General features: G+C 55.7%; 4 protein-coding genes across 4 annotated transcripts; 1 reads left to right on the top strand and 3 right to left on the bottom strand.

The window, feature by feature from the left end:
• Positions 1-884: 884 nt before the first annotated feature.
• Positions 885-9,257, bottom strand: NCLIV_020510 (Sporulation protein RMD1, related; the record flags this gene model as incomplete). Its single annotated transcript, XM_003882247.1, has 11 exons — positions 885-929; positions 1,258-1,307; positions 1,822-1,924; positions 2,340-2,401; positions 3,101-3,322; positions 4,374-4,443; positions 4,989-5,030; positions 5,705-5,793; positions 6,213-7,449; positions 8,257-8,347; positions 8,815-9,257. 11 exons carry the CDS (start codon positions 9,255-9,257, stop codon positions 885-887), a joined length of 2,454 nt encoding a protein of 817 aa, XP_003882296.1.
• Positions 9,258-11,924: 2,667 nt separating this feature from the next.
• NCLIV_020500 (conserved hypothetical protein) lies at positions 11,925-15,896 on the bottom strand (the record flags this gene model as incomplete). Its single annotated transcript, XM_003882246.1, has 2 exons — positions 11,925-15,046; positions 15,722-15,896. 2 exons carry the CDS (start codon positions 15,894-15,896, stop codon positions 11,925-11,927), a joined length of 3,297 nt encoding a protein of 1,098 aa, XP_003882295.1.
• Positions 15,897-19,626: 3,730 nt separating this feature from the next.
• Positions 19,627-20,625, bottom strand: NCLIV_020490 (conserved hypothetical protein; the record flags this gene model as incomplete). The annotated part of the gene is made up of 2 exons (XM_003882245.1): positions 19,627-19,966; positions 20,447-20,625. The coding sequence occupies 2 exons, from the start codon at positions 20,623-20,625 to the stop codon at positions 19,627-19,629; spliced, it is 519 nt and encodes a 172-aa protein (XP_003882294.1).
• A 3,324-nt stretch (positions 20,626-23,949) lies between these two features.
• On the top strand, positions 23,950-24,732 carry NCLIV_020480 (hypothetical protein; the record flags this gene model as incomplete). Its single annotated transcript, XM_003882244.1, has 1 exon — positions 23,950-24,732. The coding sequence occupies one exon, from the start codon at positions 23,950-23,952 to the stop codon at positions 24,730-24,732; it is 783 nt and encodes a 260-aa protein (XP_003882293.1).
• Between the last annotated feature and the right edge of the window lie 2,740 nt (positions 24,733-27,472).

The following is a 27,472-nucleotide window of genomic DNA, read 5'->3' as shown; positions in this document are numbered from 1 at the left end:
CCGTGTGTATATCTCTATCTACTTATATCTATACATATATATAGATAGATGGATAGATAGGGAAAAAGAGTGGATGGGTGGATACACAGATAGCCTGTCATGGATACAAGTGTGGATGCATAGATTGACCACTAAAGAAAATCGTATGGAGGCAGGCAAGCTCGGTTGCGTTTCCATTCGTTTCCGGTCCTCGAAAAACGCGTTCCACTCATGAACCTCTGCTCGTCGCGTCTCCACCTTTCTCTCTTCCCCGCTGGGAGCGGAGGGACCGAAAGTGCAAACGAAAGCAAGGGACACAACCCAGTTGCTCTCTGGATTCTCGGTTGGCTCTCTTTCTTTCTCGCTCTGCTCTCTTTCTCTTCTGGGCTGCGTCTGCGCTCGCACACTCTGTCTATATGCACGTCCCGCCTGGCGAAGCACCTGCCTCTCTCGGTTCCGCGGGGGAGTCTACGAAGAGAAAGATGCACGCCCTTTGTCCTTTTCGCCACTCGATCTCCAACATGTTGCGCACAAAAAAGCAATTCTTTTGCTTGATCGCCCTTTCGCTTCAGCTGGTTTTCGTGGCCATTTCGACCGGAGACCACCCACCTTTCGCCCCTGCTCTATCCCCACCAGCCAAGGCACACCCGGTTGAAGGGAAAATGACGCTCAGCGTTGAAGCTCATTGATTATTTTGCAGGAGCGGAAGGAAAAGAAAAGTCGCTTCCGCTCCGTTTTCTTCCATCGCGTCCCTTCCCCCAGGCGCTGCAGGGGCCCGGTGAAAAAAGGACGTAGCCCCCCACGTCCCGTAGAAAGTTTTGCCGTTTTGTTGAAAAGAAAGCGGAGCTTTGCTTTCACGGCCACGTCTGCACAGTTCCCTTACCAGGTGAAAAGCGAGGGGGAAATCACGACTGGTTCAACACGACGTACTTCACGGCCGCTGCAATGACCTGCACGCATCCGCATAGAAAGGCAATCGAGCGGTGCACGGACGCTGCAGGCCATCGAGTCTCCGTCTCGGGTTCGCCGCATGTGCAATCGACACAGGGAAATCAAGCAGGTGACCAAGGAGCGAACGAGAAACGCAGGCAGCGCAACAGAACGCCGAGAAACATAATCATCATCACGTGCCCCACCGCCCGAATCCAAACACTATACATACCGGTAGACTCGCAACGCGTCACCAGACAGATGCACGGGAAGTTGGAAGGAAACAGGAGAAAAGTGGGCGCGTCTAAAAACGTGCCCCGTCGTGTTGTGTGGCCTCTCTTTCCTCACCTGGGCTATGAGGAGCAGGACGATAATCCAAGTCAAGCGGAACTCGTGGTCTGTAGGAGACGAAACCGAGCGGCAATCAGAACAAAAAGCCCAATTTCATCTTCTAGACAGATTCTCCCCGCAACCACGTTGGAAAGACTCTCTCGAGGCGCAATGTGCAACGACACGACCTAACTGTCTAACTACGCTTCTACACAGACAGAGGGACTCGGTCTCCTACGTGAATTTACACATTCCTGCACCTGCACGTATGTATGTATGTATGTATGTATGTATATATATATATATATATATATGCATTTTCTAATGTACACGAATCTGCACATGCATGCATGTAACGTATACGTTTCCGGTAGTTTTTGTGGGCACGGATATGCACACACATACACGCATCTGTAAGCTACGTGCATGATTATACATAAATAGGGAAATTGAAGCATACGTAGGCATGTCTAATATTGCAAACTCGCGACGAGGAACAGGGTGGGGCACAAATGTGGGCTTCTGCACGATGTTCCGCAATCGTTTTCATCCCAGTCGAAAGGGCTGGAGATTCGCGCCTACCCTGAGACTGTTCGCGCCGGACTAGGTTGAGGAGCTCACGAATGCATGAGTAGCGAGTGTTTAGAATGTCAATCCTTTCTTGCAGCTCCAGGTGGTGGTGGACCTACAGACAGCCAGAACAGAACGTTAGAAACAGGATCAACTTACCTGGCAGATTCCTTCCCCCCGCCATTTCCCACGGGATTGACAACGGAAATCGAGGACACTCCTGCTCTCACGAGATGCCCACCTATGAAGTGATGAGTTCGTTCATACACCCACTCGTGCACGCAGACATCCTTACTTTGCTTCTATGTGTCCACATGGAGAACTATCTGGACACATGTGTACATCTTGTACATACGTCCGCATGCACGTCGTCACCGTCGCCCTGGATCCGTCTAAACCAATGCGCAAAACTTAACCGGTTTAAACGTATATGTGGGGATGTATTCTGCGTAAATGGTAACCTGCAAAAGGATAGATGGAGTCTATGTGCATGTGCCGCTGACGTTTCCTTCCCTTATTTTTCCCCTCACTCGCTGCCAGAACGACTGCCATCTGTCATCCTCCCAGAAGAAGTCAGGGACGTCCAGGAAGCCTGCATGGAAGAGAACGAAAAACAACCAAGCGAATGGAGCCGAAACGCGGAGAGTGTCGACTCAAAACGTTCGCAGGTGCAAGCAGCGGCGCCACGGCACGCGTTCAAACGCGAGCAACCCGTTTCTTTGACTCTCGCGTTACTTTACGACGCTTTGAACACACCAGACACACAACGCGATGACACGAAGAAGTCCGAGCCCGAGGAAACAGGCAAACAGAAAAATGAGAAACGAACTCAGCACAGCGCAAGAGAAAGAGAAGAAACCCGTAAACAGTGGTTGTTTCTACTCAGAGGACGGACTTAATACGCTGGACAGTCTTGCGTGGATACGCTCGGACAGCCGAAGGACGGATCCTCCCGCGGCACACTTGTGTGGCGGATGTTCGGATACACCTACAAGCCCACAAACCTATCCCGACGAGGCTGCTGAACCTGCAGGGGTGCGACATCTGATAAACATATCTATCTATATATATAACTGTACACGGTGTTAGTGTTGTTACCGAAGGCATCCAAGAAAGCACGTGCACAGAAATAGATAGAAATAACGGTGTATATATCTGTAAATCTAAGAGCTCCTCCCCACGTAGGCGACACCTGTATAGAGATAGAGAGGCATAGATAGATACAGGCCGCCTCATATGAAGACAAAGGATGCTGTTGAGCTCAGGAGAGAACTGTCCCTGCGTTGCATACTTTCGATGATGTTCACGTTGATGATTTTCACGGAGAGGTCGGCGAACTGCTTGTTGTACGCGTCACACTGTTCCTCTTCTCCCTCTTTCAGACAACTCCGAATTTGGAAGAGCGAGAGCCAGCCTCCGTGGTTACTCTCCTCGCCGGAAAAATCGCAGCCGAAACGGGACATGCGCTCCGGCACCTCCTGCACTCGCGCAATCGTCTCGTTCACTAGAGCCTCTGCAACCAGAAGAGCCGCCGGGACCGCACAACCGCGCGGAAAGACGAGAAAAATGTTCCAGAAGCACATCCCCAGAGATCCGCCTCTAAGACGGGCGTCGACGCGAAGTCACGCGAAAACAAACGAAGCCGCGAAAACGAACTCGACAGATAGCACCCAGCAGAACGCAAAACGTATTGCGTGAGAAAAACTAGCCAATGATAAGTGGACGGAAACGAACACCGGCGTGTTCCCCCGCCTCCCCTAGATTAGAGACATATACATACATATACATACATATACATACATATACATATACATACATATATATATATATACATATACATATATATATGCACCTACACATGTCTATATATATATATATGTATATATGGACTTAAATGGCTCTCCATGCATGCACCAGTCCCACCCTGCCACACTGCGTTTGGATGGTTTCCCTGTTAACGCCGCACGCTATGATATAAAATGGTATTCAGGTACGATACGCAGCCGTGTTGCGAACCAGCTGCCTGGTATGGAGGTAGCTAGGTGTGAAAGTTCCATCAAACCGAAAGCCGCCTGTAAGATTGATCCCATTGAGTGCGATAGAAAGTTAGTCTCCTTCACGAACATATGAAGATACAAGGCAACTTTAAGCGCGGTATCTATACCTGCAGGATTACTAGCACTATTTAAGGCGTATGTGCGTCTCTGTGGATATGCCTCGTGAAGCGTTTTTTCTCTTCCGCAGCCTGCCGGGATCGAAGCTTTCTCAGGAGAAGCTTCGCGCGAACACGTGACAATAGCCGACGTTATTTCTCACAGAAAGACACATTTCGATTGTGTCGCCTGCGACGTAAGTCCTCGGGAAAACTCCCAGAGACAAGTCGGGAGGAAAAGGACGCGAGTCCCCGAGGAACGACGCTTCTTGCCAGCGGAAAGAAAATCAACGGCAGAGAGGCGCGGAGAGACGACGAACGCCCAGAGAGACCGGAAGATTTCTTCCAACTGAGAAGGGGAACCGGCGAGAAGAAGAGACTGCGAATATGAGCCTATGGAGGCGAGACTCACCGTACACGTCGAGGCGAACCGACTGAGCGATTGCGAAGGACGCAGCCAGCTTCTCCGAGACCTCTCGCGTCTGAAAAAAAACATTAAAACGTATCCAGTGTAAAGTTTGAACGTAATTCAGCTTAATCTTCTATGTTGTTACGTTAATTAGGCAGCGAAGACACGGTCCACAGTGGACGTGCGTTTTTTTGCGGAAAAGAGATGCGGAGAAGCGGGAGACGGAGCAGAAGACACCGCGCCACCCAGAGCATACCCGGCAGAGCTGTGTTGGCCTTCGAAAAGCAAAAGCAAAGACGCTTCGAGCGGCTCGAAGGTGGAGAGAGGAGGGCGAGACAAGCGAATTTGCGGAGTGCACCAGAAAGATCACGCTGGCGACGAACACTGACGAGAAAGAAACAGGAACGACGCGCTGAAGATGGGCAACGCGCGCGGCAACGCGCCTTTGCGTGGACGAAGGCAGACTCGAAATCGCGAACAGCAGAAGCAGCGAGAAAAAGCGAGCAGGCAAAAGTACGTAGGACACACGCGGACGAGGATGACGAGAAGGTGAAGAGGTGGGATATTAAAGGGGAAACAAGAAACACAAAGCGCAGAAGGAAAACCCAACAGGCATACCTTCAGGTAGAGGCGGTTTTGTTTGATGCGTCTCCGTGGGATCTGCGACAGCGGCAACACCACAAACTCCTCAACAGCACCTCCATTGCCTTTGCAAAACTTTCACGACGACTGAAGAGGCAGAGAGAAAGCGGGGGAGGAAATATCTTTGCACAGGGACCAGGCACGCGACAGGAAAACAGAGGTGAGCAGTCGCCTGGCGCTTCATCCTCACTCCGGACCGTTCCCCATAACCATCAGGACACGCAAGGCCATTTCTAGCTCCACTTCGGGGCATGCACGCCTAGCGGCAAATGTAAAGAAAAGATACACGCACACAGATATATATATATATATATATATATATATATATGCATATATATATATGGGGGGGTACAGCAACGCATCTTCTCGGAACAGTGCAGAGATGCGCACACAGACGCCCACGCAACCAGGTATACTTTGACAGATACGCGGCGAGCGAGAGAGAACGGGACGGCTGTAGGCTCTTCGGTCTCTCAGTTTATCTACCAAGACATGCATCGGAGAACTTGTGTCTCTGTGCTTGTCTGTCCCCTCTGCCTGTACCGGTGTCCTCCAGAGGAAATGCAATTTTGTTGTTTATTAACAAATAACAAATAAAGAGTTGCACTTCTCTGTCCAAGCGCTAAAGACGGGCGGCTCTGTGCCTCTGGGAGAGGAGAGGCGGTGTCCGCCACTCTGACGGGGCTTCTCACCGCAGACGAAGGCGACCAGTGCCGGAGATCGTCGATGTAGGAGTAGAACATCACGTCTTCCTGAGTCATGTCGACGCGGAGGAATCCGGCTGGAGAGTTTCAGGCCACACAGTCCGGAAGAGCCAGACGCTCAGTGAGAGGAAACGAGGCAGGGCGTCCAGCAGTCACCGAACCGCGAGGGGCCGAAGGAGCCAGCTCACTTGAGACGGAATGCGCGTGGGAGGACACCCGGTTCGCGACCGAAAGTGAAGGTGTACTCTGCATTCCTCGTTGTGAAACGCTTGCTTGGTGTATATACATAATTTCGGCGAGAGAGAGAAAGGTATACATATCCCACTGACAAACGAAGCAGCATCTAGGGAGGGAAGGATTTTTTGAGAAGCCAGCAGAGATCTCGAGTTGTATACACGGGCGAACCGCAAGAGCTGGGTTGTTTCCTGCGCACAAACGACGCGGTTCTTCTTCCCTGTTTTCTGTCCATTCGCCCTGGCGCTTTCTTCCGGCTTACTTGCGAATTTTCCCAGGAACCAAAGCAAGTTGCTGAGCATGTCTCTCTTGATCTCAGAGCCACCGACGTCGCCGCGGCCCCACACCACAATGGCGCCGTTCGAAAACACAAAGCATGATCCGCTGCGGTCTCCCTCTCTCTCTTCGCCTTCGCGTTCTCGGTCCTTTTCTTCTCGTCTCGGCTGCAGGACGACGACGCGCGACGCGTTGTCGTCGCGCCCTTCCTCTCCAGCAAGGGGAAAGTACGCGAGTTCTTCGGCTGCTTCGTCGCCACGGTCTCTGCGCGTCGCGTTCGCCTCGAAGCTGAAGCCTCCGCCCTTGCCGGCGCGCGTCCAAGCCGAGAGCGAGAACGAACTGAGCTTGGAGACTGCGGCACTCCCAGCGGGTCTGGCCTCTACGGAGCGAGTGCGGTCGACCAGAAACTGGCCAAAGAACCCGCGCGCGCTCGGGGAGCTGTCGGTGCTCTCGGCTCGGTCGACTGACGAAAGCGAGAAGGTGGGGGACAGAGACGCCGCGACGGCGCCGTGTTTTTCCCGACGGCGCCTCATCGACGCGTGTTTTCGCGACTGCGCAGTCGTTTCGTCGTCCGACAGGTCGTGGTCCCCTGTCTCCTGTTCGCGTCGGCGCCTCTCTCGGTCGTCGACGGTTCGCGCGCTGCCTCGCTCAGCTGCGTCCAGGAACTGTTCCGCATCCCCGTCGCTTCCTTCTCGCCCTTCGCATCGCCCCGCGCACGGGTTCCGCTCACACGACGGGGTCGAAGAGACACTCGACTGCGAGTGGCTCCGCGCCTTCTCGTGAAAGGTGTCGAAGGCGCTCTTTCCGTCGCGATCTCTCCGGCCTCGGGCGCCGGTCTCCTCGCCTCGCCGCTGCCCCTGCTGGCCGTCCGGCTCGCCAGCCTCCTCCCGCTCTCCGCGCAACATGGAGAAGTGCCCTCGCGCAGGCGCCGAGTAGTCCCGGTAAAGCGACCCGCGTCTCCCCACTGCGGAGTCGCCGCGCGTGTCGTCAGGCGCCTCTTCGCCCTGCGGCTGCGCGGAGCCTGCAGCGGTCGAAAGCAGCGGGCGCGCGTCCACACCACCGGGCGGCGCGTCCGCGGATCCGCCAAAGGCGAAGTGCGAGGGCTTGCGTCGCTCCGGAGACACCCCCCACAGATGCGGAAGCGGCGACGAAGCACACGACTGTCGATGGGGGCCAGGCGCCAGCACTCGCAGGAACGTCTCGTAGCGATCTTGGCTCCGCGCCTGGAGGAGAGGCACGGACAGGAAGGAGCAGGACATGCAAAGAAAAGGGAACGAGAGAAAGACCACGATGCGAGCAAGAGGGAGAACACGGCGGAGAACAAGAGGGAGAACAAGAGGGAGAGCAAGAGGGAGGACAAGAGACAAATAAAAAAAAAAGGAAAGAGAACAAGACGGAGATTAACAGAGAGAACAAGGAAGATACCGCGGCGGCGAACACGAACGAGAACAAGAAGAGAACAAACGCGCGAACAAGTTGGAGAGCAAGAGAGAGAACAAGAAAGGGAACCAGAAAGAGAGTAAGAGGAAAGGTGCATGGGGCGGCAGGCCCTGAGGGAGAACAAGAGTGAGTATACAGAGAGAAAACAAGGAGAGCAAGAGGGAGAGCGAGAGGGAGAGCAAGAGGGAGAAGAAGATGGAGAAGGAGAAGAGGAAACGGGCAAGGAAAAGAGAGAGGAGAGTGAGAAACAAGAAGCGAAGATGGGACCAACCAGAAGAAAAGAGCAAGAAGAGAGAGGGAACAGCAGGAAGCCGAAACGGACAGAAAACGACGAAAAGCACGAAGACGGAGAGCGGGGCAGGAGCGAAGACAAAGAAACAAGAAAGAGAAGAAAGAGAAGACGAGAAGATCTTTGGGTGGTCAGATGCGGCAAGCGCCAGGTCGAGAGATGCCTGCAGACGGAACGAGAGCGTCGCACGATCGGATTCACAAAGAGCCAGAGATGTTCTCGGCAAAAGCAGAGAGGAGACAAAGTGGGAGAGGAAGCACGTGCCGCGCAAATCCGCCCGCGCGCTCGTGCTTGTCCTCACCTTAACCTCGATCATAGGAAGGTCGTCGTCCGGCAGCTCCAAATACAAAACTGTTCCGCTGTCGTCAAGAAAACGCGCGTAGCAGTGCCGTCTGCCCAGCAGTGCAAAACAAAGAAACGACATTCCCAAGTTAGCGTTTCGTAGACACAGGAGCATAAAAATACACAGGGGGACATGTGTTTGTGTACCCACAAATGTGTGTGTAATTATACACACGAATACAGCGGCGTATATGTCTCCAGATGCGTGTGCGAAGGTGTTTTCATTTCTCTGCAGAGACGCGTCCAAAAACGTTGGACCCGATTCCGACACAACAGACACTGGCCCTTCTCTGTGTCTAGCACCGTTCGCACTGAGACGGCGTGTGAAGACGCGCAAGGAGGGAGAGAGGAGAAAAAAGGCAACGCGAGACAACTCGAGACGGGGACAAGCGGGGCGCGTGTAGACACTGTCGGACGCCCCAGTCACGCCGAGGAGTTTCGCCTCTTGGTTTTCTGTTGTCGTCGGACTGCTCGCCTAAACCGCGCGACTTGAATGTTTCGCGCCGACAGCCCTTACGCGATGAGGGCTTCGTAGAGCGCCCGGAGGTTGTACCCCTCGGCCTGACACATGGAGTGTACGGGGAAGCAGAACCGTTCTTCGCGTCTCGCGTTTTGCTCGTCCTCGAACTGGCGGAGGAACTTGGTTTTGCTCCACGCGTTCTTCGCCGCAGGTGTGCGACGCTGGCGCCGCTTCGTCCCGGCCCGACGCACGCTGTGCGGACTGACGGGGGCCAGGAGAGCCGGACCCAACGCGGGCGAGGCCGACGACCCATGGGCGTGGGGGAGGGGCGGCGAGGGCGGCCTCGCCTTCTCCGCAGCGTGGACTTCGACGTCCTTCGCGTTCGGAGCCTGCCGACGCGCGTCATCGGGCGCGTACTCGCCGTCTCGGGAAGAAAGTGAGCACGAAGACGAGGCGGCGACCGCGCGTCGCTCTCGCGCACTGTGTCGAGAGGGCGGCATGGAGCTGTGTCGGGGCGAAGGAGGTCGGGACAGAGCGCAGGCAACCCGCGGGAGGTGTACCTGTCCTGAGAGGCGACACAGGCGCGACGGAAAGTGGCGTCTCTGGGCACGGGGCAAGCGAGAAGAGAGGGATAGGTCGCTTCCCTTTTTTTGCGTCGTTTCACCGGAAACGAAGGCCTCTATTCACGCTCTCTGCTTCTCGCCTGGGGGCGCAGCACGGGCGCTCTCGGGTGTCCGTCAAAGCCCGCGTCGCCTGGAAGCGTTCTCTCGCGGGGGATGTTCGGTTCGACCAGCTTGGCTTTGTCGGCGCTCTCGCAGAGCTGGCGCGGACTCGAAGACGAACCAGCCGGAGGCGAAAAGCAAGAGGAGGAAGGAGGCAAAGAGACGACGAGGCTCTCCGGCCCGCACGCGAGTCGCGAATTTCCTCCAGAAGAGGAAGACGAAGGGGAAGAAGACGGAGGGGAAGAAGACGGAGGGGAAGAAGACGGAGGGGAAGAAAAGCCGCTGAAGGAGGAGCGGCGATCGAAGGTGGAGATGCGTCCGCGCCGACGCGGGGCTGGCGGAGGGACGCGCGCAGCTGCCTGGAACGCTGTTTGCGGGCTCGTGCGGGGAGCGGGTGAGCCAGGGTCGAGGGCGTCAAGAGGAGAGAGCGGAGGATGTTCAGAGAAGCGGAAGAAGAGAGAGAAGAGAGAAGCGTGCGAGAAAAGCCCACCCGGAGACAAGAAAAGAACGCGCAGCCTCCGCGGCGACGAGGAGACAGCGCGCGAAAAACATGCACACAGAGGCAGCCGGGGGAAATACGCGTTTGGGTGCCGAGAGAGAAGGAAAGGAAAAAACAGAGAGGCGCGCGTAGAAGCAAATGTTCCGCACGAAGAAATCGTTTCCTTTTCTTGTTCATGGAAAGGTCGAGAAGAAAAGCCCAGCGTGGAAGATACCGTTGAGCAAGCTGCGAGAAAACGCGCCGCTCGAAAAGCAAAGATGCTGTCGCGCGCAACTCCGCGACCGCGGCGAGAACGGCGCACGGCCAGGTCTCTCGACCGCCGGCGGTCCCAGAACTGAAAGATTGATTTTTCCGTAGTTCTGGAGAAGAAAACTCAGTCCTCAGACTCCATTGACGAAAGAAGGAACACACATCGACTGTCTTAGAGCCTGAAGGATGCACCCTCATCTTCACAGTTTTTATCTGTAAATATATCCTTACGCAGATTTATACAGATCTGCATCTAAATTCATACAGATATCGAGGATATTTGTGTACAGGTATGTTCCGCGTTACAAAAACTGTGCGGCCACTCATGCGGAGGTTTCTCCTTTTCCTTTCTCTGTATCTGCGGCGACAAAAGGGGTTTTGCTTGGGGTTTCTAGGTTCCGCGCACACTTTTTCTCCGTCTGTTTAGGTTTATATTCCGTCTGGTGAACCTCTTTTCCCCGCCTGGGCCTAGTTCGACAAGTTCCTCTCCGCTCGTTGTGCGACGGCGCCTACTCGAGACCAGCCTGTCGATCCTTGGACATCGCGCACGTCGCGTCTCGAGCAAGATTGTAGGATTTTCTCGTGTTCGGTCTCCGAGCCCCGCAGAGATGCTTTTGAGTTACACCGGAATATCCAGTTTAACCGCTGCCGCACAGCCAGCACGCTTGGACTTCCGGTCCCGGCCCAGTTCTCTTCCCTCGAGCGGCTGCCTGCACTGACGCTCTCACACTCTCACACGAAAAAGCACGCACTTTCCCCTCTAACGAGGCGGAACTTTGGCCAAGAATTTCGCTGCAGCCGAGGATCCGTTGCCGTGGGAACTCGCCCTAGGGCCCGAAACACCGAATCCAGCATTTGCCGAGAGCACTAGGAACTTGTCTCTGCATGCGAGTCGGGACACCCGCATAACGGTTTTGGATCGGGTGGTCCATTATATATATATATATATATATATATATATATATATATATCGCCTATCACGAAATGGGTTAAATCTTACAAGGGTGAACTGTGTAAACATCCCTGTGTTGCGGTTCTATCGCAAACCACTGAGATTACAAAGTAATGGTTTTAGGCTCGTGAGTGTCTCTCAGTAACTCGCTGAGTGCTGGTACGATAACGATATCAATGCATTACCCGAATTAAGGTGTGTAGCAACTCAAGTCGCATAAGCAGAGACGCTATAGCGTACCTAGGATACTGAATACGACTTCAGTTATGAGATGCAGACAACAGAGTTCCTTTGAGTTGTGGTTTGGGCACGGAACGAGAGCGAAGACACAAAAGGAAGGAAAGGAGACAAAAGGTCACCGCGAGGTGGGAGGCGCGAAGAAAGAAGAGGGAGAGGCACGCACACAAGCAAGCACTAGCAACGCGTTTGCCGCCCCCGCAGTACACTTGCCGTTTTCTCTCCTCCGTTCTCCCCTCCCAACCACTTTCTCCTTCCCCTGGTTAACATGCACGCAGCGAACCCCGAGACAGCACACGCGCTAGAGGGAAGGTTCACTGTCGCTGGCCATCCTGTCTTTCGAAGAGCCTCCGCGCGTTTTGGTCGGCCAGCTCAAGTTTCTTGCTTCTTTCAGTTTAGGCAACAGCGTTGCGCGCACTGCCCGAACGCCGAGACAGCGGCGGAACTGCTGACGTAGACACGGTGTATGGACACCTGCCGAGGGGCGTCTGTCCCTGTCCTCTGCTCTCTAGTCGCCTTCGCCCTCTTCCGCTGCTTCCCTCCGTTTCCTCGCCCTTCTCACGCTGCTGAGGAACTCGCGCCACAGCAGAGACTGTTCTTCTTCGCCCTCGACGGCGTCGAATATCGTGGCCCGAATGGAACTGAAGGTGACTCCGGCTTCTCTCTCCGACGCTCTGGGCCTTCCTTTTTCCCGCGTGGCCGATGCCTCCGACGTTCCTCTCTCTGCCTCCTCCGCTTCACCTGGCATCTCAAGTTTTTGGCAGCTTCTCTTCTGCGCCTTCTCGTCTGCTCCCCCCCCCGAGGACGTGTCTCTCCGTGCTTCTGCTTCTCGTCCTTCGGCATTCCACGTCCCGCCGGGGCCGGCGTTTTTCTCTCCACCTTCCTCTCCAGCCTTTCCTCCGCGTTCCCCTGTCTCTCCGTCGAGCTCTTCCTCGCCGCCGCGCGCTTCGTCGTGCGTTTCTTCTGTCTGGCGGGCGAACGCACTGCTGGCTCGCGTTCCAGTCTCAGGCGCGCTCAAAGCGGCGACGCCTGCGCGGCCAAAAAGGTACGTGCAGACGCCGGGTTCCTCGGAGCCTCCAGCGGGAGCAGGGGCGGGGGCGGCGACTGCAGGGCGGCCAGACGCAGAGAGGAAAACCGACGCCGGCGGGTCGTGGCTGCCGCGCACACGCCCCTGCAGCCACTGAAAGGTGTCTTGAATGGCCAGGCGCGCCGGCGGAGAGGACAGCGGGAAATGCTGAACAGCGGCGTTGAGAAGCGCAACCCACGCGTCTTGCCAGTTGGCCCTTCGCCTGACTTCTTGGTCCATCAGGAAGTCGACGACGCGCGCGTAACACAACCGCGAAAAAGCATCACCGCCTGATGGAGCCTCAGCTGCGGCTCGGTCTGCCTCGGAACGCATCGAAGGAGAAGAAGGCGAAGCAGGCAGATGAGATGCAAGCGACAGAGAAGCCGCGGAATGCCGCAGTAACTGAACGAAGAGCCTGAAGAGTGGAAGAGGACCTAAAAGCGAGTGACGTCGCTGCAACCTTTCTCCGTCCACGGCTTCTTTCGTTTCCGAGCCACGCGCGGACCCAGGCGTTCCGCGGGCTCTCTGTCTTGCCTTTCCTGTCTCGTCTTCTCTGCTCTCCTCTCCCCCCCGCGCACTGCCGAAGTCTCTCAGTGGCGGCACGGCCTGCTCGTCTTCGCTGGGTCTCTGCGTGCGCTGCGGAGGCGGCACCGGCGACTCCGCTCTCTCCGTCCCGTTGCCTCCCCTCGAAGCGTCCTCGCTCCTCTCGCGCTCCGCGGCGTCTTCGCGCTCGCGTTTCGTGTCTTCTGCAGGCGCTGCAGCGCGTCGCTCGCAGTCTGACTGGGACGTGGCGGAGGTCCGCGCGTGCTGGGCCTCAGCGCGCAGCAGGCGCTTGCGAAAGAGGTTGAAGCAGAAATTCTTCATTTCGACTTCCGTCGCTTTCTCCTCAAACACCTCAAACGGAAACTGGAAAGGGAGGTGCGGCAACAAGACGGCGAAGTCGCGAGACGACAGCCGCAGTTGCTGCAGACGCTGGAGCAGCTGTAATTCTTCCTTCTGCCTTTCCCGGTCTTTCTTCCCCTGCGGCGGCGACAGAGGCTCGGGGAACCGCGGAGGCGCAGAGGATCCACAACTCCGGAGAGAAACCCGCGAGCGAGACGATGCGACCGAGGAAGACACGGAAGACGACTCGGGGACAGAGACTCCACGGGACACCCTCAACACTCGATCAGGAGCCGTCGCAGAATCAGGAGCCGTCGCAGAAGGCGAAGCGGAAGCCCGGTAAACTGAGGAAGGCGAGGCGTCAGGCGTTTCTCGCTCTTCTCTTCGCTCTGGGTTCGGTTCTCCACAAGGTGCACAGGTCTTCGCGAGGAGCAGGAGAAGCATCTCGGCGCCTCGCAGCCGCTCAGAGCCTGCGCAGACAATTTCACCGGCGGCGCGCACAACGCTCGGATGAATCCAGTCCCACGGCAGACTGTCGCGGAGAGCATCCTCCGTGAAAATTGCATGCCTGACCTTCTCTGGGACGCCCTGCGGAAAGGCCCAGTCCGAGGCGTGGCCTGTGCGCTGGATCTCTTCTCCGGTGGAGGCGCCAGGCGCCTCGCCCCGAACCGCACCGGACGCAGCCACAGAAGACTGGAAGGAGCGCGCTGTCGGGGGACCCGAAGAGGAGAGCGACTGTGGAGACGCGCCAAGAGGAGACAGAGGGGCAAGAGGAGACAAAGGAGACAGCAGCCAGTCTTCCGCTTCGTTTCGGCGGGTCCCTTGGCCTCCTCTGCGGGGCCGAACGAGGCCAGCCGCCGCCAAGGCCGCGAGCGGCTGTCCGTACTTTAGGCGATATCTCAAGAAGCCAACGAGAAGAAGCTTCAGCTTGAGGAGTCTGTACCACGGGCCCCGGACGTAGAAATGGCCTTTCTCGGCGGCGCCTCCCTCGCCGTTCCCCTGTCTCTCTTCGCCGCTGCGCTCTCGCCCGTTCGCGTCCTCGCGCGTTGCTCGCGTTTCGCTTCGTTGTGGGTTCGCCTTCTCGCGTCCGCGTCCGTCTTCGGGCCCGTGGTCGGCGTCTCGCGGGCCCTCTCGGTCTGTCTCCCTGTCGCTCGCTCCCGCCTTCTGCTGGGCGATTCCGCCTTCGCGGCTGTCTCCTCTTGACGGCAAGGAGTCGCGAAGAAACCGAGCCGCGTCTGCCGTGAGCTGACGATGGTGACTGCCTGGACCCTCTTGGCCGAGCCGACAGAGCCTCTCCAGATACGCCGCAAACGCGTCGGAAGGAGAGGAAGGAGAGTGTTGACTCTGTTGCGGGGCGGCAGGGGAGAGGAGAGAGAGCGACGGAGAAGGATGCAGATGGCGATACTCGAGACGCGGATTCGCGGCGAGCCCCCAACTGTGGAGTCCTGCATGTTCGGCCAGTCGGCCAAAGATGCAGAGAAGAGAGAAGAAGTACTCTCCCGATTGTCTCAGCCTCTCTGCCTCCTGTAGGTTCTCGCGCCCTGTTCCCTTCTCTTCTGGGTCTTCCTCTCGCTCTGATGCGCCGCAGCGGGTAGCTCCTCCACGCTTTCGCGCGCTGAACGGCGAAGGAGTGGGGAAGGAGAACGCCTGGGAGCGTGGGAGGGGAAATCGGCGAGAAGCGGCTGGGCGCAGAAGCGGAGAAAACGAAGAAAGATGGCCAGGCGCCAGTGCGCTGTTCGACGGAGACGGAAGCCCAGCGGGAAGGAAAGCAGCCGGAGAGGAACAAGGCGAGGAAAAAAAAGGGCGAGGGGGTGGCCGGAGCCTCGCGGCTCCTGTCGTCGTCCACCTCTCACAAGCCGGCCAAGTGAGAGATCCGAAAGACGTTTGCCGAGAAAGACTATTCAGAAAAGAGCGAAACGCTCTCCGTTTCACAAAAAAACCGCCCCCCGCCTTCGATTGTCTCCTTTCGACTGAGTCGGGTTCTGGGTTTCGGACGGAGGCCTCGCGGCGCCTCGGCGCTAACACCGACGAGGCAACTGCCTCGCAGCTTCGCTTTCCAAGTAGACGGCCTGGAGTCAGTACGGTGCGGCCTTTAGGAACAGGCGAAGCCACAGAGAAGCCGGGAAACTGAAGGCTCGCGGGCACTTGATAGACGGGGAAACGAGACGAGAACATGCGATCGTCGAGGCGGCCAAGCGGAGAAAAGCGACAGCGGTCTAGGGTGCATACTCTGGCTGCTGAAGACAGCAGAGCTGCAGACGGCAGAAGACCGCAGGCGACGAACCAGAAGGCGCGAAGGACCAAAGTGAGCCGAGGGGTAAACGCGGTTAGCGAAGAAGAAGTTCGACGGAACTCACGCCCGCGCGTCGCACGGAACTGCTTTTTTCGGAGTTTCTTTTCGCCGTCGCGTCCCAACACGCGTGGAAGAGAAACACCGGCGCTGTTCTCCTGCGCAGCCTGCCGAGTTGCCTGTGTCTGAGACAGCTGCTTACAGAGACAGCCCCCTGTCTCGGGGCTCCGCGACGGGTTCATTCTCTTTACCGGAAAAACGGAAAGTGAGACGACAAAGTGCCTTGATCGGCGGGTGTATGGCCTCCCTCATCCTGGAGAAGGCGTGACACGACGGCGGAAGCACGCTCCTAAAAAGGACGAAGCGCGAGTCTCTCCTCCCCTTCTTCGCCTCCCTTCCCCGGAAAGGATCGGCGCGAAGACAAGTCGGGAACAGAGCTGGGGCGTAGAGGCAGGGAAGGAAAAGTGCCGAGCGCGGCGTCTCTCGTGTGTGGTTCCCGAGGAGACAACCCCACCTTAGTGCTTTCAAGACAGCGGCGCCCTGCCTCTGTTTTCAGACAGCGAATAGCCTCCTTGTCACCCGCTTATCGGGTCTTCTCACACCGCTTCCTTGTGTGGCCACCTCAGGGGCAAGAACACACGAGAGGAACGGCCTCTTTCCGTCTTTCCGGTGTTTCCGTTGATTGAGGCATGGGGCACGCTGCAAGTACAGCAAAGTGTCTCTTCTCGGGTGGATGTCTTCTCCCGGGTTTCCTTTGGCTTTTTTCTGGCTAGTGTAGTGCCCGTCAAAAACTCGCCGGCGCGATCGCCCGAGAAAAACAGAGTCTCGGAGCAGCTGCAATTGGAAAGGCAGTCCTGCGGTGACTGCACGATGTCTTTCCTTCCAGTTTTCCTCGAAAAAACACCTGAAGGCGGCGACTTGAAGTGAGTGGGCCGCCTTTTTTCCACTTCGGGCTTTCGGGCACACGCTTTCTCCTCGAGCGCCGCGAGGGAAGTACCGCGAGCCTTCTCGTCTCCCAGCCGCGCAGCGCAGAGGACTGGACAGAGAGCGAGGGCGGGGAGAGTGAGGGGAGCATGCAGCGCCGTAAAAGTAAGGGTTTTCGAAGATGAGAGCGGGCGTTTAACCTGGAAAGAAAATGGGGAAGAAAGACGCCATTTCTTTGCAAGTCCAGCGCCTTCCGCTGTACGTCCAGTGGGGGGGCAGCAAGAATTTGCGCATGCCGGAGGATCTCATGCTCCTTGTTGAAATGGAAGTGAAGCGAATTAGGCAAGGAGCACGGCGGAACTGAAACCTTCAGGAAGGCAAAAGGCGTGCGGACCGGTCGAAGGAGGGTGGAGTCCAGAAAACTGCTCTAGTGTTTCTTCGCCAGAGTAGTGTGCTCGGAGACAAGAAACCAGCTGCGGTGAGGCTGCATGCCATGGGCCTGCAATCCGCGAGACGCCGCGAGTGGCATGCCGACGGCTCTAGGTTCAGTTTTTTCCTGATTTCCCGGGACGTGAACACTCCTCTTTCGAGTGGACTGAGGATCTGTTTGGCGCTGAAGGACAAGGGAAAAAGCTGTCCCATGACCTCGTCGTAGCAGAACCCTGTATCTGCGACAGACAGCGCACACTCGCAAGACACGAGTCCCCCCAACTTCGGCAGCGATGGAGGTTCCGGGCTGTACGAATATTTGCATCATGCATGCAGATGAACGTGTAGGTAAAACGGTTCTGCGCACTGCGCAAGTTCTGCCGTCGTCGAAGACGTGGCATATAACAGGTTGGCGCCTGGGAAAGGTTACTCGTCCATCAGTCGCCATGTAGATGGGGGAACATAGAGCAGAACCACAAGCCACCGTTTGTATTTTCCACACAGGCCGACGGTCTCCGGAAAGATCGCTGGGTGGTACGTGTCGAAGCGGCAAAGTTCTGCAGCCACGAATACCGAGCACTTGACAAGCAAAGTTGCGGGTAACGTTTTGCGCCGAGGACGCCACTGTTTAACGGTCTGAGGTGTGCAGAAACGGCGACTTCAGAACCTAAATCTCTACCGAGAAAGACCGGGAGAAGCTGAAGGAGAGACGTGGCATCGACTGCATTCAACACTCCAGTGTATGTCCTGAAGGGTCAGCTCCGGAGTTCTGTGAGAAGCTGCTCGTGAACCATTGCGAGAGGATAGGCTTTCCTGCTTTCTTCGAGCAAAATCAGTTCGGTGTGATTCGGTGGGCAGCGCCCTGGCTGCATGCCTCTACGTTGCACTCGCATACGCAAAAAACCCGAACCATTGGTGGCTTCGTAAAAACTGCTTGAGCAATCGGGGGAATCCCACGATGGCTTCGAAACGGGGACACGGCAGCAGAAGTTCCCGAGGACCGCCGAGGCCGGCCAATGGGTGGATGCAGGAAGTAAAGTTTTCCTGAGTAGCATTCGGCGAAAGGAGCAAAAAACCCGTTGCCTAGTCGCGGCGCAGTGAGGAGCAAGAGTCCCTACACGCGCCGCCCAGGTGGAGATTCCCCCATTGGTGGCGCCAGTTCTTCAGGAACGCTCGAGGGCAGAGGAGTCGCCCATTTGACTACAATAACATAGATTACGATTACATGCCTAAAGCCACGCCGTAGCCACTTTCTATCTCAGCAACAGTACTAGCGAAGCAGGAGACGCCTAGGTGCAAAAGACAACTGTTTCGTTCCGCGTGCACGTGCAAGTGCATCTACATACAAATATATATATATATACAAATATACACAAATATACACAAATATATATATATATATATATTCTATATATTCTCAGCTGTATGTACTATGTGAACGCGTGCCGGCAGATTTGCACACCGAAATGTCGCTGGAGGGGAGTGGCAGGGAGGATCCGTGAAGATCGGTTCCTCATGGACAGCAGAATCGTTCCGTAGATTTGGAAATAGAACTGACGCGTTGAGGGCCACGACCGACCATGACTTTGTCAATGTATTTGTCGTTAGCTTGTCTCCCTGGGTTCCCAAAAAGGGTTCACGGGCATTTTCCCGTGCGAAACCCACAGGTGACAAGACTCATCCTCGAACACAACGGATAGGTACAATGCACACGCGATGGGGTCATACGAACATACGACTGTATGTGTGACGCGCGAAGAGCCTATCCCGAAAGGCACATGCGCCTTCTGAATTGGTGCTGAACGTCAGAAAGACCAAACCAAAAAAAAAAAAAACTCAGGCGCGCGTCTGGCGGCGAGCGACTCTGCGAACACGAAATGGCAGGAAACTCCGCGCACGTTCACTAGCATAAAAGCATCGCTGGCAAGGGGGGGGGACCAGTAAGTCACTCCTCTCCACACTGCAGCTGGTTTTTCAGCCGCAAAGAAGCCAGTGTGCATGCATCTCGCGGTACCGAGGGCTAATACGTCGATGGTATTATTTCCTTCGTAAGAGAAGGCTCGGGATGGAAACGCACCGCGAGACGCAAAACCGTGAAACATCGGGTACCTCAGAAGCATTCAATGACCATGCACCGGGCCCATCAGCCCTAAAAAAAAAGTATATGCAGACAGGCAATTTTCGCCTTGGCTACGAAATTTCTAACGCAACAAGAAAACAAAAACAAGGCCATGCGTGAGGGCTTTGCGCTCAGCATGTGACATGATTTCGGCTGTTAAAAGAAAAAAGAATGCCTGAAAAAGGCATTAAATTTCGAATTCCGGTTCTCCAGATTTCTGCATCCATAGGGTGTGAGCGACGAAAAAGTGGGTGAGGCACGAGCCCATCGGCTACGTTCTCACACGGTGCTCACCGCTCGAACGCAACTGCTCGAGGCGGACCGACTGGAAGAACCGGGAAAAAACATCCGGTACCGACCGCTGCACGTTCCCTGTCCATTCTTTCAAGGGGGGCATCTCTCAAGGCACACGCGGTAAAGAGTCGAAGGAAGCAAGACCGCGGCGCCAAGGTTTCTAGAGCCTCCACGGACGCCTCGAAAGACGGAACCTTCCGAACACCTTAGGCTTGCCGAGTCAAGTGTTGCACGCCTTCGCCAGCCGGTGGGAGCCGATTCCTCTCCAGCGCACTAAAAACGTCGCCTGTGTCGATGCTCACGGACGAGCAGTTATGCCGCTCGTGCGCCTCCACATTCTCGCTGTTAAAGCATTGGAGCATGGGAGACAGGAGGAGGAAGTAAAAATCTGGATCCGTCTCGAATGACACCAAAGACAGCAGCGCCCGGAGCAACGGACCTGACTTCGCGCCGGATCCATCAATGCTGTCGTGGGTGTATTCCTCCACTTCCTCGACGATTGGGTGAAAGATGAAGTTGTCGACGGCGGACTGAGGAAGTTCAAGTCTGGAAGCAGCGTCGAACACGGCACACGTACACCCGATTAACGTCCTCACAGACGTCATACCACTGTCAGTGCCTAGTTGCGCAAGTATTCCTTCGTGCCCAAAGTGTGAGTGCTGTGTGGTCAGCTCTATTCAAAAGAAGAATCGGGGCTCCACGGCCGCGCTGTCCCCAACAGGGCCAGCCCACAGCTTCCTAGCAGACACTCCCCGGCCACGCTGCTCAGACGTTCAGAGGCGCCCGCCCTTGAAGCATATGTTTGCTCGTCTAGCGTGTAAAAAAAGCCAGTGGCGATGAAATCCCTCGCTACCGTTGTCCCACATGCTGGCCCAGACAGCCGCACGTCTCCCGCTGTGTATGTGCAGTATGGAATCATGTCGGGGGCGCACAACTTGGCTGCTATAAAGTCTCTGACGCTGGCAGTCACACGGTAAACGCCCTCAAAGGCGCAATCCCTTTACACCGAACGTTCGCGAGACTTACGGAGGAACACCTGTGGGGTCTTTTGCCGGCCCAATCACACCAACAGGCGGCGGCACCGGGCATTGTCTTGGTTGCACAACCTGTTCGCAAAGCAGATGCGCATCTCCATTGTGGTGACGCCTGCTTGAGCGGTGTCGATGTCCAACGAGTGGCGCTTCGGCATAAATCGATTTCAGCATATTCACAGAACACGGAAGGAAGAGCTACGCGGACTGCATCATCAACGAAACCAAACCCCTCGACGGGTGCTGGATCAGGGGAGGCGCTCAGCCCACACGGCGTGAAAACGTGGCCGGCACCGGTCCTGCAAGAAGTGTAGCCCCGCTGAGGATTCGTGGAACCCGAACCGCCGAGCAACAAAATTATTCTGGAAAACCGGCGCAAGAAAAAATGATGGAAACGTCCGTTCATGCTGTGGGGAACTCGAGACGCGTCCCCCCAACAGGATCACCCTTCCCAAGACGTCGCGCCCCGCTACTGCCGCGAGACGCGGTGCTCGAGTGCAAGAAATACTGGGGATATCGCCGCAACAACTCTCTCAATTTGTGTGCAAAACTCTGTCAAAATCTAGGCGCTGTGGAACAGAAAAAAGTAAAGGAAATAAATGGCGCAAGGCGAAACGCCCACTTGCTGGGGGCTCGTCGCGCTTGGGTAAGGAAGTGTCCTGTCGCCTGCGAGTGCGGCCGCCGTTTCGGGTTGCCGTGCCGCGAAACGCGTGGAAACTCGGAGGTGACTGAATGTGTGGGAACGCGACGGACACGGAAACGGGCCCTTTCCCGTTCCACGCGCCGTCCAAATCGCACTGCGCGGTGGACGGACCTTCCGCGTTGCACTCCCTCAGCAAACAAAGAAGCTTGTGAATCGCGTGGCAAGATCTTTGGGGCTTTACCGCAACACACTCCGATCCGGCAGTGCCCTCAAATAGGCCACGCCGACGGCCAACAAACGCCGCAAAACGATTCAGAGCGGATGAACGACGCGAATTCCTGGGGGGGGGGGGGGGAAACGGCGCTGTGCTTAATCTGTTAACAGGCAACGGGGAGAGTCGCGCGCTCCTGTCTCCAACGAAAATCAGGGTCATGCTCGCATTTTTACTGTGAGCCACAAAGTCGGTGCCTGCTGACTCCCCATCGACTCTCCAGAGTCAACCTGTCGTCGCACGCCTCACCAGAGCGGTAAGCCGTGTGCGAAAGACGACCTCAAAGACTTGGACCGGCGCGGTTGCGGCCGACACTGAGAGCATACCGGAAGACGGTGAACGCAACAGCGGGGAAAAGTGCATTTCTCAAAGCGTGAAGCAGGCGTTTCGCGCCTCCGAGCCGCTCATTTTCTGCCTGCCGCCGCAGTGCGCCAATATCTCCAGGGACGCCCCGCAGAGGAGTGCGGTTCCATCGACCCTCAGCAAGAATCGAGGAGTATCCGTCTTCTCATGATCAATATCAGAATCACTCTGTATCATCGCTCTGGGGCCCCGTCACCACGAACACCTTGCCCTCCTCCACAGAGTTTTCGCATCAGGAATGAGATTCCGCTGAACACGCAGCGTGCCATGGAGATGACCGTGATCAGCCGGCTACAAACTGCTGTACAAAGTTCTCAGTGAAGTGGATCACAACGCTCGGAGGAAGGGAAGCACCTGAGCACGCCTTTTGAGCAACAGCTTGTTCTCAAAGTTTGAAGTGAAGAATGCCTCAGGTCTCTACGACTTGGTTATGTATCGGCAGCAGCCGCCTGGTGTCGTTGGCTTCAGTCCACACTGAAGACGCAGAGATGGATCCCGGCTGAAAATCGGGATTGCGTTTTATTTGAATCAAGAAGACAGAGAGGACAACGATAGAATCATTTGGTACCTTCTCTGCCAACAATCTCGGTGCGCCACGTTCCTGGATTTCGTAGGATTTTATCAGGCAGCGTTCCCAGTGAACCGACCAGAAGCCACCCATACACAAACAGCGTTAGGAGCGGAATATCCGCTTAGTTCTATCATCAAGCGAAAGGTTCAACAGTGTACTGCCGTTACCCTCCACAGCGGGGTATGAGCGCCCAAGAGGTTCGGTAGTGCTAACGAGCTTCTAAGCGTCCCCTTGGCACGAACAGCTGAGTTTAAACTTCTTGCTGTTGTGAACAGCTAAACAGCCGCTACACGTAACTGTTTCCACATGTAGGTTGGAGGACCTGAGCTGGTGTTCACGACATGAGGGGCATCTCCAAGGGAGACACAGCTTCTCGCCCGAGAGAGAGAGGTAGTTTGCTGGCGACGGGCGATCCCAAAGGGATTCGAAATGTGACATGCAGTGCCCAGAAAAAAGATCTTCTCCAACGAAAACCATTCTTTTCACTTCCCTTCTCTTTCCTGCTTATCAAGTTCCTTGTCTATAGTGAGCTCACTGTGTACGGAGGATCAGACCAAATAGGGTTCACTAATGGTACTAGGAAGAGGACGACGCTTTCGTTCTTTTGGAAAACGACTTGGTTTTTCTTCAGTGCTCAGCGTTGAGGAACTGCCCTCTAAGGCGTCATAACCCAGGCCTTGGATTTTCCTCAAGCGTGTCAGATGGAATGAGCAGGGTCGCTCCAGCGAATTCTGTACAGAAGAGTGAGGCCGTCCTGAAATTACAGGTTGCACAGAGGGGCGCAGTATAAACTGAAGAAGCCGTCTGTGCGTACACTGCCAGTCTTTCGCGTCGAGTTTCGCTGGCGAGCTGGGCCTGCCAGTTTCGCACTTCAGTGCTCCACAACAGGGAACGCCGAGCCAGAATGGAAATCTCCCTCGAGATGGAGCAGCGGAGAGCGACCGCCTCTCAGTGATTTGGTGCAAAGCGTTAAGAAGGCACCCAGTTATAACTGTCGATTCCGTCATAGACATCCGGATGTGGACTGCAAACAACGTCGGGCAATCAGGAGACTCAGGAGCACAAGACACCCTGTGCCGACACACAAACCCTGGAAACCTAGAAGCAGCGGAAGAGAGGCGAGCAATCGCATGCGGTGTTTTCGGAAGCTACTACGGAAAAAGTTGTAGAGATTCGACGCGACTCATTTGGACGGAAAGACGCAGTCGTTTTTCTCACATCGGTAGTCAGAAGTAGCATCAAACAAACAAAGCGTCCTCACCACATATAAGACGAATCCCGACGTCAGTGTGAGGAGTCCATCGCTTGCAATTTTCGGGCCGACTTGTAACACCAGCTACCGTCATGCAGTTTCCCGAGCGGCTGCGGAATTTCGTTTCAAGCTCTCTACTGCAGTGATTGTCCGTCTACGCTAGTGTCGACGAAGCGTCTTGCTTCAATCTCCGTGTTTCGGTGTGGACTGCATGGAAGTTTCTTTTCCTCTCGTTGTTGCCGGCCGTGGACGCGGTTCGGCGAGTCCTTTAATTGTCTCCTGCATGTCCGGTGTGACGGCGTTGTGCGTGCAACCGTCTATCTGAGAAAATTCTCACGTTTTCCGTGGAAGTACGGGGCTGCTGGGTAGCACGTCTACACCTCAGAGAGTCACGAATCATGGCGGCAATTGGCATGCCCCCCCACATTTTGGCGTTGTTTCAGGCACGCCCTCCCTTGGAACCGTTTCCAGCCTTCAAGAAAAAGCATACTCGCGGATACGTCGGCCTTGCCGATTACGTGAACAAATTTGAGAGCGGACCTCCCCCTCCAACAGTACCATACGAAACTCCTAAGCAGCGTCTGCTTCGTCAGAAGCGGGAGCGGCTCCTCTCGCATCTGTCGAAGCAGAAGGAACTCATAAAGCAGTACAACCCGAAGGAAGACAAAAAGTTAACGGGTGATCCTTTTCGAACTCTCTTCGTTGCCGGCATCAGCTACGATACAACGGAGAAGAAACTGAAGCGAGAATTCGATCAGTATGGCAGCATCAAGAGGGTGCGGCTCATCTACGACCGAAACGGCAAACCTCGGGGGTACGGCTTCATTGAGTTCGAGAACGACAGAGACATGAAAGAGGCGTACAAGAACGCAGACGGGAAAAAGATTGACGGCCGGCGCGTCTTAGTCGATGTGGAAAGAGCGCGCACTGTCCCTGGATGGCTACCGCGCCGGCTAGGCGGAGGGCGTGGCAAGCCTCGGGGCACGAACACGAAACCGAAGAAGCCCCCAATGACTGCTGGGCATCTCCAGCTCTCCCTGTTGCCTCCGTTACCCACTCCTCCTGATCCTGCGACGCTCATGGAGAAGAAAAGACGCGATGAAGAACGCAGGAGGGAGAGGGAGAGAGAGAGAGAGCGGGGCCGCAGCCGAAGCCGAGAACGCCGGGACCGGAAACGGTAAGGAGACTCGGGGAGTTCTTTGCCCCGACACGCGAGCCATCCTTCGGAGGAGGCACTCAACAAACACACTGTTCTGTTTAACGCGATATTCTCTGCGATCCAAAGGGTGCGTGTGTGCTACCGGCCTGTCGTGGACTGGGGAGGCTCGAGAATGCCTCAAATCTGTGTCACACTCCCAGCGTCGTCTTACCCTTTGGTGTCGCACGTTCTACTTGCTTGCGCTTCCGCACAGGAGCCCAGGGCGAGACCGAAGCCGGAGTCGAGAGAGGAGGCGGTAAGCGGCCAATCATTGTGCAGCCGAGGGCTCCCTCTCCAAGAGTTATTGCCCCTGTACATCCCGAGTCGAACGTTCGGCCGAGAACGCGACACACAGAGCCTACAAACGCGTTCGGGAACGTTCCGGTCGTGAACCCAAGTCTGTTTTTCTGCCGCGAAGGAGATAGGTGGAACCCTTCCCGACGGGATAGGAAGAAATGGACGGGTCGCTCGGGAGAGTGGTTTCAGGCAGCGGTTTTTAGAGGGTTGGATTTGTTTTTGTCACTTTTGGGCGGGTCCATACGCAAGCCTCAAGCTGGTGAATGACCGTTTCTTGTACGACTAGAGCCGCCCAGTTTTTCACTGTCGGATGAGGGGCGTTACATTCTGCTACAGCGCGATTTCCCTTTTTTTTAAAAAAAAACACGGATCATTAAGGCCGCCGAAACTGCGACTTGCTTTTTCTCTCGACGCTTCGGTGGTGGTGCCTCACGTCACGCTTCTGTTCCTTTTGTCTTCCGAATTTCTATGCACCTTTTCGTGGAAGAGCCCCGCACAACCCTTGCTCGACTTGTCCACGGCCAACAGCCGAGATCTTCCCACAATTTCCTATCAGGCGAAAGAGCAAGCGAGTCTGGGCGAAGGGCCTTTCCCTGTTGCCCGCATCGCTCCGCGCACCATTGGCCGTGAACTGGCCAAGCGCGTCGCGGTCGCTCCGTCTTCGCGTGTGCGTCATCTGGCTGTCTTCAGTTCAGCTGCGTCCAGTTGTCTGTAAGCGAATGTGTCTTGCGTAGTGCACATCATACCGCGAAGTACTACGGACCCGTATGAGGCTCCCCGGAAGAATTCGTCGTGACGTATGGATCTTCTAGGACCGATCAAGACACGGTCCGGTCGCAGTCGTGTGCAGCTTTCCGTCATGTCAGCACCCTCTCCGAAGGCACGTCACGGGTAGCCTGGGAAAGTAACCGCCCTGTAGTAAACAGAGCGACTGTCTGTACGTGGAGACTGGCATCAGAAACAAACAAACGAGGCTCCCAGTAGGAATAATGGGGAGATCCGCTCACGCCACCCTTAAATGTCCGGCGGAGAATAGATGTGTTCTTCTCTCGAGCACGGACTGGGGAGCCTGGTCCCCCCTTCAAGTAGAAAATTTGATCCGGAAGGTACTATGGTTAGCTGACCGTTATCATCATTGTTGTGACAGAAGAATCCGAACTGCGTGTCTTCTGGAAATTCAACTCCAGGTTGTCTCTGCGATAGATCATCCTGCTGCGCCGGTAGGAGGCACACAATAGGTTGCGCGGGAAGCATCCTAGGCACCCTTCTGATACCAGCTCTGTCGCAGAATAATCCGCATTATCCCATCCAGAACAATTTGACACGCGTTCAGGAAAGCTCATCCAAACTGGAAACGCCATGGTTTTCCCACTGCAGAGTAGTTTGGAGAGGAATGCCTTGGCGGATCAAAACCCTCTTTAACTCTTGCGCGAATCTAGAAAATCACGCTGCAATAGATGTTCGACACGACCGGTGTCGAGACTTTCTTGTCTCCTGGCAAGAAGCCGTCGGCCGTCACACAAGGGAAGACTCTCTACAAGAACTCGAGAGAGGGGATCACGCCGTCCCAGCCCAGTCTGCGAGGGAGTTTCCTTTCGCTGCGTTGTAAACGGTGTTCACCCTATATGCAGCGGAGCAGGAAATAATTACACCATCATTTCCGGGTTCAATCAGCTGACTGGAGGAATCCCATCCAGTGCATCTACACGTTGCTTTATCCCGACTGCGAGTAGTTGCATTCGCTTGCCGTTGACGAGGCCATATCTCCCAGTCAGTCGCAGAAAGTGAAGACGATAGCATTTTCTCCCCCACAGTCTCTATGTGCCATACGGCGCCCCTCTTTGCGGATTTGAGATCTGTGAGCGTTCTCTGTGATGTGGGTTAGTTGCGGCTTCACACGAAACCGTGGATCACAGTTGCGCCTCCTACGGCAGACGATGAGTGCTTTGTGTTGGTGGTAGGGCGGCGTCCCATAAAACTAGCAAGGGAACAGGGGATTACCTCGCAAGAACAGAGGGGACCCAGTTCGTACCTTTCGTCACTGAACGAGGAAGGTTGACAACGTATGGGCCAACAGCGGAGGCGGGGAGCTCATGAGAAAACGCCCTGTCTTCTGCCTAAATCAGGGATTCTACGGTGGACGGCACGGACGGACTGTACAAAGTTGGACCGGCTACGCGCTATCTCCCTGCAAGCTCGGCACACCGACCGTCCTGCCTGCTCGTCTGAGATGAGAGCTACCTCGAGAAGACCGAAGCAGAAATCGAAGACAAAAGCACACTGCTGTGGCCTCGCAAGCAAACGCCTGGCGAGTCAGCACTCGACAGAGCGCATAAAAAAACAACCAAAAGACGAAGCAGAACGGGCTGCGAGTCCACCAGCAGCATGAGCCTCCACACCGACGGACAGGCCCCGCTGGGGGTCGT

This window comes from Neospora caninum, chromosome VIIa (assembly GCF_000208865.1).
Source record: "Neospora caninum Liverpool complete genome, chromosome VIIa".
Classification (NCBI taxonomy): Eukaryota; Apicomplexa; class Conoidasida; order Eucoccidiorida; family Sarcocystidae; genus Neospora; species Neospora caninum.
The sequence above is the reverse complement of the archived record's forward strand: the minus strand, read 5'-3'. Positions and strand labels throughout refer to the sequence as shown.